At 30.1% G+C, this 13161-nt stretch overlaps 1 protein-coding gene across 6 annotated transcripts in view; it reads left to right on the top strand.

Moving 5' to 3' along the window:
* The window catches only part of GRIK2 (glutamate ionotropic receptor kainate type subunit 2), a 744221-nt gene extending 732243 nt beyond the window's left edge, over positions 1–11978 (top strand). Inside the window, exons 16-17 of one of the 6 annotated variants that reach the window (XM_030929513.1) lie at positions 7714–7845; positions 10261–11978. In XM_030929513.1, the coding sequence (XP_030785373.1) occupies positions 7714–7830 (117 nt within the window). In that variant the 3' untranslated portion in view covers positions 7831–7845; positions 10261–11978. Of the gene's footprint in view, positions 1–5663; positions 5751–7713; positions 7846–10260 lie in introns of all 6 variants that reach the window. The other 5 variants (XM_030929514.1, XM_030929516.1, XM_030929515.1 and 2 more) reach the window with 5 other exon arrangements.
* Positions 11979–13161: the final 1183 nt, after the last annotated feature.

Here is a 13161-nt window from a genome sequence, read left to right as displayed (position 1 = left end):
TCCAAGGCCTCAACTAGTGCCTGGTGGCATAATATCTATCTACCTACCTACCTATTTCTCTATTTACCTACCTACCTATCTACCTATCATTTAAATTAAGAATGAAGTTGATTGCAGTAACTGTTTTAAAAAAAGTATCATAAAGAAATAAATTATTTTTCTATATAATTCAAAATGGTAAATAATCATGAATTTAATGGAAATGCTTCCTTTTATTTATTCTGATAAATTAGGTTCTTGGGGCTCAGTTCTTCATTTTACTTAAGAAAATTTAGGTTGGTCTATATGGTCTATATGGCTGTTTAACAAGTTACTTAATTTATTAAAATTAGTCATAAGATAGTCCTAGATTTTATCATATGTTTGAGAGCATAGAGAAATTCAGTTTACTTTTACTTATCAAAATTGTGTCTTTAGCCTAGATTTCTTGTATTTCAAAAATAAACACTTGTGAGATCAATTATTTACTCAATACATATTTATTGATAAATAAATATACAATGAATTGTGTTTTGCCCATTGAAGGGAAGCACGAATGTATTGGTGACTAAATAGTTTGTCAGATATGTCAGATATATATGAAACTTAGTTGAATGTGAATTTTGTGAATACAATTTATAAATAATGAATATCTTTCCATATTAAGTCTTACTTTTAATAACGGTGATACAATTATATTAATTTATAGGTAAAAATAAAATGCCTTTTATAATACATATAGTAAATACTAGTGAAAACAAATAGCTCTTGATAATGATAGCCTTTCTTGTAAGTTGTTGGATAATTAAGGTTAATAGGCAAATGTTTCACATTTTTAAATGAGGGCAAGTTAAAAATAAAAACAGAAAATAAAGCTGAAATATGTGGACCTTAAAGCATTTTAACAATGGAAATTGCATTCCTTTCAGATAACCACAAGATGGTGTATCATAATTTTTATAAAAATGGTTTTAATTGAGAAGTAAATGTTAATGAATCAAGGACACATTGCTTTTTATTTATCCAAACTTTTAAAATACTCAAAAACTTTTCTCATCTGAATGTGTCTAAAAAGGTAACTGATCACCACATGCATTTTATAATTATTTTTATTTTTGCCTTACATCTTCTTTGATTTTGAAGATATATCTACTGAAGTTTCACTGAGAAAGCATTCCAAGAAACTGTTGTATATCTGAGATAATTATCCCATTTGGGGTGTATGGATTTGGTTGAAAGGCCTTGTTTCCCTCTTCTAAGACTTACTTCTGGCTATAACAAGCTGCTTAATATACTGAATTTTGTTTTCTCTGGTAATATTTATAATATGTTGGCTTTGTAGGCAAGAATTATAAGATACCATATAATTTTAACTTTTATTAAACTTTTATAACATGGATTATTGTTTAAAATTATGCATTTCTTAAATATTTGAATATGTCTGCTTTTAACAGACATACATAATTTTTCTTTTTTTAGGTTTTCAGCCAGAACAGCAATATAACTTCTATAGTTTGATCTCTTTATGTGTGTTTTGTATATAGAAATAATATTTTCCCATGTATTTGAAAATGTATTTGTTTATACAAATTGTTTTTATTGAACTGTCTGAATATAAATTATTGAGTTTCCTGACATAAAAAAAATCTTAAGATGAAGCCAAAAGCACTTCTTATTATTTAGGTGTAAACTGAGGAAATATGTCTCAGAAATATATATATATATATTATTGCTCAGATAACTGAATTTGTGCACTAGGGGTCCCATCTTGAACACACATTGTTGTTGTCTTTAAAATGGTTAAAATGTATTTTTGAATCTATGTGATATTGTTTTTTAGGACATAGTCTACTTTGGTCAATATAGTTGTTTCTATTATAGAACACTGGCAAATTTTACCTAAGAAAATCTCTAAATAATTATATTTTTCTGGTGCACTGATAGTTCAAAAACATTTTTTGAGGGCACATAGAATATTCTTCAGTGTGTAGATGAATAACAAATTTGGAATACGGCTGTAAATCAGAGTAGTAGAAGCACAAATGAAGAAAACATTTCTATCTGGGGGATGATGAGAACAAAATTAGAGGGTTTAGTTTAAACCCACAAGACTAGGGATCCTATTTGAAAGGTTATTTACAAGGAAAACACGTAGCAAAGTCAACTAATTCTGTGTTTCATGGAAACAGAAGAATGAAAATAAGTTGTTCACAGATACCTACGTATAAGCTGCTGTTAAAATTTGAAATAATTAGTTCTAACAGGAGCAATGTTTTTTTCAAGAATATACTTTTTGGGTAAGGTATAGGAATGCAAACAGTGCTATGAATTATAAGTAAAAATTTCATGTCAATATTTATGTTTTACCCAGTAATGCCTATTTAGAAACTATAAGATATCTATACTTTTTTATTAATTGCATTTGATGTAAGAAATTTTAGCTGCATTTTACTTTACAGAAGTTAAAAGTTCTAAGTAAATTTTCAGTGTAAAAAATTATAGTTGTAAAGCATAAATATATAATATATAATTTTTTTTCTTAAAATAATTTCACAGCAATATTGACTAAAGTGTTGATTCTTGTCAGACCTTATGTGTTAATTTTTTAACGTGTTCTTCAGAAGTTAAAAAGTATAAATAAACTTTGGACAAATGTCCATTTTTTATTGTTTTTATATCACTGCCTTTCTTTGAGAGCTGAGTGTCTTTCAGTTTCCATTAATGACCTATATAATGATTAATCAAATGAATTTTTTAAATGTCTTGACATACAAATATAAAATACGGTACTTCGAAATGAGGTGCCAATCTTCATTTTGCATACTGATCTACTTCCAAATCAGCTAAAGAATTTTCAGGTCATTTGTTTATGATAACCCCTTATCTTTGTATCCCCATAAATAATTATTCTTAATTGAAATTATAGTTTATTAGATAATTATACCACCTTATTTTTATAAATGACTTTAGTTTTTAAAGTGTAATACTACATTTGAATACAAAACTACTCTAAGAGCCATATAAATATTATTATCTATATAGTACAGATGAGGATAATAAGTATCTCAAGGGTCAAGTTGTTTTCCAAGGTCAAAGATGCCTAGTCTAAAAGTGTTTCAACCATATCAAGCTGTACAGAATGGAGGCAGAATATTTAACTATTCTTCTTTCTCCTTGAGTTTTCGCTAAGGAAATATATGGATTAGGAGGTTGAACTAGATAAACAGATGATGGGTTTCGGTCATAAGCAGCTTAATAATTTCACTTTCCTAGATAGTAAGCATGAGCTTTGGAATTAAAAAGACTTGGAAACATAACTCTGTTTAACCTTAGATAAAAATTACTTAGCCTCAATATTCTTCTTTTTAAATAAATAAATGAAGCAACGAATAAACAAATAAGTTACAAATCCATAATAAAAGTGTTTTAAGAATTAATTAAGATAGTTAATATACATAGAGGGCTTCTTTGCACATAACTGGCTTTTAACAAGCAGCTCTTTTAAAAGTAATATCATTATTATTATTTGTAAAGCTGATACATTTTAACTGCTGCACCTTATGAAAAGAAAGTTTTTCAGCAATTAAGCATTAGTTATTTGGATGCTACTATTAAAAAAATCATATCATTATGACTACTAGCAAAAATGTGATGATTAATATTACTTTTTCTTAATATGCATTTTCCAGCTATATTGATTAAATTTGTGTTGATTCTTGTCAGACCTTATTTATTGTTTTTTTGTTTTGTTTTGTTTTGTTTACTAGCTTAAATAGGGGAAATTTAAAAATGTATAATGATCCTCAATTTTTCTCTGTCTCATTGTATTTGCAAAATACAATATGAAGATATTGGGTAACTGTTTCTGTTAGAGTAAAGATTTCTGAGGATATTTTAATATTTGATTATGTTGATCATTGTGAAATAATCCAGGCTAAAGCATAACATGATTTCTAATTTAATTCACAAAGAAAGATATGTGTTTCTTTTGCCCTCATAATTTTTTTTTCTGTCTGCTTTATAATTTAGTATTCAAAAAACTAACATTTAGTAAGAATAGAGTCCAGGTAAAAAGCTCAGCTGAGAATGAAATCATTAATGAGGCAGGCTAATATGATAAAGCTTTCATAGATGGAAGTTAAGATAATAGAGTTCCTGTCTTAGCTCTGAATCTAGTTAGATATATAACTTGATTTTTTAAGTTTTAATTTTGTCTAGCTGTAAAACTACAGTGATTAATCAATAGGATCATGAAAGATGCTACACGTAAAGTTTCCTTTGACTGCTGAATAGCTTATGTAAATAACAAAACATTTTTAAAAGATAGCTGCTCTAAAATTGAATATCAAGAACAAGGTTGTATATATTTTTTAACATGAGTGATTTAACCAGTCATTTTCCATATTTCATTGCTTCACTGTTATATTCATATAGCCTTAGGTCGATTCACACTTCTGATATATAGCATTAACTGTTTGATGTTTTTAAAAGGCTGCCAATCAAAATAGCTATATTCACAAGAAAAATATCAATGGGTCACATTAAATGACATTTATTTTTGTTATTTAACATGCCAATATTATGTAAAATGTTATATCTTATATCCTATAAATATTTTATTCCATCTTAGTTATTATTATCTAAGGTGGTGGAATTTTTCTGCAACTAATCGCAGTGACTGTTTTGATTTGCTTCCACTACATATGACCTACCAGTCTTGGGCAAATGGCCTACAGAGTCAGAAATTAATTAGAGAGTGTCTAAGAATATATATTGTATATCCATAATTAGTTAAGAAATAATTTAAATGACAAACACAAAATAAAATTTGGTTGATATGTACAAGAATATATTAGACCATTGAAGTACAATGGTATCTCATAGATACCATTGATAGGAGTAGCTCAAATTTTGGTAGGGCTCCAAGGAGGATAAGTAGAAATTGTATGTAGAAATGGCTAGGAATAATTCTGAATGAATACTAAGATATCATTTAGTTATTTTATACTATCAAAATTAAGCCAGCAAGATATACAAAATAGGATTTCCTCCTTAAAAATAAATACAAAATGCAGGCTTGAAAGTAACATATTTTGTGATTTTTTTGATCAATGAATACATATATTCAAAAAGAGCGATGAGTATAAAAGTTAAATCATGCTGGTTATTTTTCTTCAGATATTGTGTTTTTCGAAAATAAATATATTGCTAAACATAATGGTTTTAACTTTACAATGAAGCTACATATGTCAGTGATCAATGTGGAGCATGATTTCAGCTACACTTCAAATATTAAAAAAAATCTATGCTTCTCCAAATGCTGCCACATCATCTTATTATAAAAACATATCTTTTAATTAGGAAATTAAGATATTTAGAATAAATATTCTGTAACATCAACAATGATATTGTTGAAAACATTTACCTTTGGACTATTTATGTATCTTCTTATTACATTCAAAATACAAAATAGAGCTCTTTAAATAAAAAAGCTCTATAAAAAAAGCAATGCAAATATGGCCAAGTTCATACTATCAAGATTTACAGATCTACATTGTTTCAAGAATTAGAGATGTGTAAATATAAATTGAATCATTAAATATAATGAATTTTATTAAGAGTTTTACTAATTTAAATGCAATTATACATGCTAACAGCTCAAAGATTTAAATTTTCATTTTCAGGAATCTTCTATTTGGTTAGTGCCACCATACCATCCAGACACTGTTTAGTAATCTTTTGAAACTTACTAAAAGAGGTTTTTAATAATGGTTAGTATCCTTGTGCCTTTCTTTTTTCTTTTTGTAGTCTGTTATATTAACGTGGAGAAACATTTTTGTTGTTGTTTTCACCCTGAGGAACTTACCTTATTAATGACACAGTGTGTGGTTTTCCACCCGTAAGGAGTGATTTTAAAAGCAAGATAGTTGTTTTTCTCTTTCTTCTTCCCTCCAGCTTTCCTCCTCTTCCTCCTCCTCCTCCTCCTCCTCCTCCTCTTCTTTTCTTGCTTTCTTCCTCCCTCCCCCTCTTCAATCCTTCCTCTTCAATCCTTCTTCCGTTCTTCCTCCTCTTCCTTCTTTCCTTCCTTCTCTTTTTCTTTCTTCCTTCCTTCCTTCCTCCCTCCTCACCTTCTTCCTTCCTTCCGTCCTTCCTCCTTCCTTCCTTCTTCCTTCCTCTCGCTTCTCTCTTTCTTCTTCTTCTCTCTTTTCTCTCTTTCTTTTTTTTTTCTTGTCTCTCTTCCTTTCTTTTCCTTCGTCTTTCTTTTTCTCTTTTCTCTTCTCCTCTCTTTTCTCTTCTTTCTTTCTCTCTCTCTCTTTCTTTTCTTTCTCTCTCTCACCTTCTTCCTTCCTTCTTCTCTTCTCTGTCTCTCTCTCTGTTTCTTTCTTTTTCTCTCTTTCTTTTTCTTCCTTCTTTCTTCTTTTCTTTTCTTCTTTCTTCTTTTTTTAGTATAACCAGGGAAATGACTGCCTAGTACTTGGGTTTTGAGACTTATTTCATAGTCCTATAAAAAGTTTAAAATAAATTTTAATCATTATATAAAGTATAAAAGGCAATTTGTCTCTATTTAATGATAATACACTAGAATTTTATTTAAAAGTTAGACATGATAAGTTTTGGGCAATGCACAGCCCAGGGAAACAATTATATTTTGCAAAATGTTGGGTAGTTTCAACTTTAGAGACTTATATAAATCAAGATATGGAATTTGCCTTATAAACCTCTAAAGATAAAGAAAAGAATATATATTTGCTCTAGTACCATAAATGAACAGTTCCTTATGATATCATTAAATTTGTTTAACTTGCCATGTTAATTGTAAAATCTTGCTCAAATCTAAAGATTATCAAGTTTTATAATGGGTTAGAATTATTCTATAAATGAGAAAACAACCTATTGTCTCACAGTAACTTTTTGAATAATCTAAATAAACCTATTTTTCAGGTAAACTTACATTGATAAATAACAAAAGAGCTGGCAAAATTCACCTTATTCAAAGAGAAAATTAATAAAATTTGTATTTTGTCATTATGTAATCGAGACCATTGATTGACTTATGATAGATTGCTTGATTAAATTTTTACTTTCTAATGACTTTGTAAGATAAATAAAGTCTATGATGACAATGGTGATTTACATGTTTACAATTTTGAGATAGTTGTAAAATTTGTAAATATAATTTATTTAAGCCAATTTCAAATTATAAAAGATAATACTATTCTGGTAAATTGATTAGGATGGGCTTTTTTTCAATATATATTTTATATTAGTCAGCAATATAAACTTAATATTATACAAAATTGCTTAAAATAGCTTTAAATGTTCTTATTTGTAGTTTGAAGGAAGTATGGGATACTAAATACAGAGTTTACCTCTTAACTTACTAGAAATAATATTGAGTCATTTCATAGTTGAGCTTGTATGTACATGTGTAAGATTTTTTCCTAAGAAAGTTAGTTGCTTAGTCTACTCCCTTACTATAGGCAAATTATTAATTAACATTTATTCTCTATTCTGCTTTGAAAGTAATGTAACCAAAATATCTGAAAATTGAGATTGCCAAGAAGAAGGTGTCATAATTTTTTGTAGATTTGGGAAATTTATTGGTTTTAAATGAAGGCTTATTTCAAACAATTCAATGTTATTCACGTCCTATAACAGTTTTATATGTCAACGGGATCAAGTTTTGACCTTGTTATGTCATCTAATTAATTCTTCTGTTAAATGTTTCAACAGAGAGCCAAGACTAAGTTACCTCAAGACTATATATTCCTCCCTATTTTGGAGTCAGTTTCCATTTCTACAGTGTTGTCATCATCACCATCTTCATCATCATTATCATCATGTTCTTAATAAGTACACCTAATAGTAGGTATTAAGCAATGAGAAACACTGTTTCCGTATACTGGCTGTCAGATGCCACATAAATCCTTTAATAGAAATATAATTCATGAATTTCAGAACTGCATAATTTAACACATAATACATAATGCATGACAGTGACTCTAGTCAATGGGAAATTCACAAGTCATATTTAATCATCACCCATTACAAGTGCTAATATATTAATATTTTTATTAATTTGATGTTATTAAACAAATGCTAAAGTTTTGCCTAATTTTATTAGGCAAAAATAATTGTATGCAATATATTTTCACTAGCCTTCTAAACCTGAAATTTTTTTAAGCAATTGAATTAGAAACATTGTTCAATAAGAATTAAAATATTAGAGTCCTGTGTAGCTATTGTTGTTAATTCAATCAACATTTAAAGAGCTTATATGTGTACAAGCAGTGCCATGAGAACTTGATCTCTGCTCTACACACATCAGGGAGAGAGATACATAGAGCACCGACAGGTCAAACAGAAAAACAGGATAATGAGTGGAAAATACTGAGAGGATAAAACAAAATCAGGTTGTGAAAACAAAATAATGTGCCTGGTCAAGTGGAAAGGGCTTCCTAATTAAGTTAAAACTTGAGCCATATCCTGAGGTAGGAGATAAAACTGGGATGATGTGAAAGATGAAAGAACTCAGCAGGGTACCAGAGCAAGGAGAAACAAAGGGAAAATATTAATGGAAGTCCCACCAGTAAAAGCAATGTGAGGAGAAAGAGAGAGAGAGAGAGAGGTGGAAGCAATGGGGAAGGGGGAGAAGGCTAGATCAGAGAAGTCATGATGAAAAAACATAATAGATTTTAGTTTGACTTGTTTACTAAAGGAGAAAATGCTATTAATAATTGATATTTAAAAAATAGATTGTCCTGGAATTGTGAGCCTTTACAGAAGAGTCGCACAGACATAGAATTAGGAAGACCATTAAGGAAGCTCTTTAAGGAGCCTATCAAAGAAAAATTAGGATATAGCCAGAGATTGACAGAGAAAGTAATAGAGCAATGTCAAAATCATAAAACTGGATATATCTGGATATGTTGCTGGAATCTTAGGTGTGAAATGTAGACAGTTATCCACCCTCTCTCTGAATCAGTTTTCTCTGACACACAGACACCTGATTAATTCAAAGTGTGTTTTGACTGGCACAAACTATTATGCAAACTTTTTAAAAATGTAAGTTAACATATAAAATTGCATGTATGTATCATATACAACATGTTTTGATGTATATATACATTGTGAAATGGTTAGATATATCTAATTAGCAAATTCATTACCTCACATATTTATTTTTTTTGTAGTGAGAGCACTTATTCACTCTTTTAGCACTTTTCAATAATACATTATTATTAACTATAGTGGCCGTGCTGTGGAATAGACCTCTTGAAATTTTTCTTCCTGCCTAACTGTAAATATATACTGAAAAATGACACACATATGGTCTTAAATATTTTCATTATGTTGTCTTAGAAATAGTCTAAGTGGATAATCAATAAAGCAGCTAATGCACAAATAAGTCTTCACATGTATCTCAATCAGGTGGGGAGAGAGACTAACAAAATTTTGTTTCATATATGTGACTCTACAATATAAATTTTGAGGAGCTGTAACAATAAGCCCCAGATAAACTGAGGTTCTAGCAAATCTATTTCCAATGAGATGGGAACTAAGACAAAAACAACATAGGGTCATATTTTTTCTCATTTGATAAATTATCAGCTCTCAGTTATCAAGCTAATGATGACAAAACATTAATATTTGTTTGTAGGTGTCTAACATGCTATAATTTGTCATTTCATGACTAAGTCATATTTGTTTGTAATCACTGTCAATGTTTCTATAGGCGTAATCACAAAAAAGACATAATGAAATGCCAGAAGTTGTTTTCCATATTTTATGTCTGTGTGAGTGCTATTTTTGTTTTGAGATGTACAATGAAGAATCAATGTTCAAACAACATTTGCATATCTCATGTTGTGATCTGAAAAGTAGTACGATTTTTCTATTTTTTTATATCAAGAATGGGTTTCTTGTATACAATTGTCATTGTATTTAAATTTTAAAGTAGAATTCTATCTCATGCTAATCAATTTTATGTAATGTCATAAGAACATTTTATTTAATATATGTGTAATATATACATTACTAGCTGGTTGTTCATTTCAGTATCGGGTAGAGATTTTCTTTAGTCCACTTTTATAGACTATTTTAATTATCATGGGTTGAGTGTTTAAAGTGTGACAATTTGTTATAACTTTAACAATGAAAATTTTCATACCTTCAAGGATGTTATGTGACAAGTCTGTTGAGAATGATTTTAATATTGATCTTGGACAGTTACAGTTTATGTATTTTTGTAATATTTAATTTTTCTGTGTTCTTCTGTAGAGGTCCTTCTGTAGTGCCATGGTAGAAGAATTGAGGATGTCCCTGAAGTGCCAGCGTCGGTTAAAACATAAGCCACAGGCCCCAGTTATTGTGAAAACAGAGGAAGTTATCAACATGCACACATTTAACGACAGAAGGTTGCCAGGTAAAGAAACCATGGCATAAAGCTGGGAGGCCAAACACCCAAGCACAAACTGTCGTCTTTTTCCAAACAATTTAGCGAGAATGTTTCCTGTGGAAATATGCAACCTGTGCAAAATAAAATGAGTTACCTCATGCCGCTGTGTCTATGAACTAGAGACTCTGTGATCTAAGCAGTTGCAATGATCAGACTTGATTTACAAGCATCATGGATCAACCAAGTTACACGGGGTTACACTGTTAATCATGGGTTCCTCCCTTCTTCTGAGTGAATGTTACATGCGCATTTTGTGGCTGGTTTCAAATGCAGTCCAGTGAGAAATTACAGGTTCCTTTTGAAGCTCAACTGTTGCCAGGAGATGGAATATCGACGCCCAGCAGGGCAACCAATCAAAGTGTCACTCAGAGTACAAATATTTGGAATCAGCAAAAACTGTAGTATTACAGAACAGTACAGTCTTCTGAACACCCAGATCATAGAGGTGATGATGCAACTAGCCCCCCAACTACTCAGTATAATTATTGTCTGAATACACAGTATGTGTTTATAGGATGTGAAAAAATGTAATGCAAAACAAATTTGAATCCCATGAGAGTTGGAATATAAAGCAGACGTTTATCACTTATTTTCCTTTTTTTTTTCCTTTTTGTTTTTTTTGACAGTCTGTGTCTCTGATTGAGATAGAAATGCCAGTTTTCAAGGCAATAATGCTTCTCTTAAGTTCCCTAAGGCAGAAGATTTAACATGCAACTCTACCATATCCCTTTCTATTCCCCCAACACCTTTTCTCTAACCCCCGTATCCCAAATAATAATAATAATAATAATAATAATAATGAAAACAGTTGGTTCAGTGATTCTGAATTAAAAGGATAATGTTTTGCAATCTTTAAGTTGTAAAAAAGGGCTGAGTATTGGCTGTGTGGAAGACTAAAGCTTTCATTCTAACATTCAGACATAGCAATCCAAACCCTGTTCCTGCTGTAAATGAACTTGATGGAGCATGGGCAGATCTCAGTGATACGAGAAAGGGGACTGGTCATCTATAGAAAAATCTGTGAGAGAACTTGGATATGGACTGCATTTATCAATACAGTCACAATGTTAAATGAACAAAATTCTTGAACAGTTTTTTTTCAAAAAATGTTCAGGTTTATTTGTGGAAATGCAAGATTTCTATGAAAATAGTTTTTGTATGGAAATTTTTGTAATACTTTTTATCAACAAAACAAGAACATGTGTTCCTGTCAGGGGTGTGATGTCAAGCATGAATGGTAGTGCGTGTGCACCACCAACGTTTGGTGAAAACTATTTTTATCAAGAAAAAAGGAATCATAGAAGAGAAATATTTTCAAGTTAGATAATATAAAAGCTAGGTGCACTACCACCACTGCTTACCATGCCACACCCCTGGTTTCCACGAGGCTGACAACATACTGTAATGAACAATTGTGTGTAAAATGGTAAAAGACACAGACCTCTTGACAACATTGTGATAACAGTTGAGTGCACACAGTTTGCTGTTTGAATCCAATGCACAAAATTAAAAAAAAATCATTAAAATTATGTTCATTTTACTTTCAGCATTGTCTATCATTTTTCTCTTGTATGTGTAATGAATGCACTGTACACTCTTTACATTAAGAGAAGCACATATCCTAAACATTTCTAGGTCCTCAAGGATGGCCACTTCCCAACTGCCTGAAGACAAGAAGAAAAACACTTATGGGAGGACCTACTCAGATCTGGAAAATGCTGAACTGGGATATAAAAAGTAATCTTAAGTTCAGAGCAGTTAAAATAAGACAAATAGTAGTTCTAGAGGTGACAGACATGATATTACCTTTTCTATGAGTGGATATTGACTTTGTACATTAGGTTGTATAAGACTATACAGTGATCACTGAAATTTAAGGTTGAACTCATATCCTATTTAATAATTCTTTACACATTGATAATTCAGTGTAATTCACCAAAAAACAGAGAAAGAGATAGGCCTAATATTACTCTTAGTTATGATGTGGCATAGATGTTTACATACCAATAGGAACTTTTATAATGATAAATTGTAACATATACTTTGCTAAGCAAAACAACTATAATCAGAACCACTGAGAGAAAAAAATGAAAAAGAAACTCAGTGAAGAATTTTTTTAACTCACAAAAGTTGCATAATCAAAGTGCTTGATATCTAAATTAGATTAAATATCCAAATGTTTTCTAAATTTCTAGTCTCATGGTCATTTTAAGTTAAAATTCTTATGTCAATGATAATTAGCTGAAAATATAATTTTAGAGATTGCACAAAGCACTGCTAAAAATCTCAGCATTGGTTTGTTTGGTGGCAAATATCCTCAAATAACATACCTCATATAAATGTTCAGATTTTGAATAATATTGAGCTTTTTATAAATTAGATTCTAATTTGACTTTAAAGCACTTTTGAAAATCTGTTTCTTATTGTACTATCCAATCTTAAATGATAGGCAGGAAATGACTACTTTAATTATGTTTAATTAATCAGGAAATAGTTATTTAGATTTCTGCAAAAATTTGACATTTATTTAATTCACTTAAATTAGTGAACTTTGAAAAGTGTAAAAAACCTGCTGCCCTCAACTTTTCAAGTAATATAGAATATATAAACAATGTATAGTATTACTTTTTATCAGTGTCCTAAAAGGTATCTACATTATTGCCAAAACAGGTATGTTTCTACTGTGGGGCTTATGCAATTTGAGGTACTAACATTAATTCCAG

The sequence above is a fragment of the Rhinopithecus roxellana genome, chromosome 4 (genome assembly GCF_007565055.1).
Source record: "Rhinopithecus roxellana isolate Shanxi Qingling chromosome 4, ASM756505v1, whole genome shotgun sequence".
NCBI classification, from domain to species: Eukaryota; Metazoa; Chordata; class Mammalia; order Primates; family Cercopithecidae; genus Rhinopithecus; species Rhinopithecus roxellana.
Note: the sequence above shows the minus strand (reverse complement) of the source record. Positions and strands in the feature narration are given on the sequence as shown.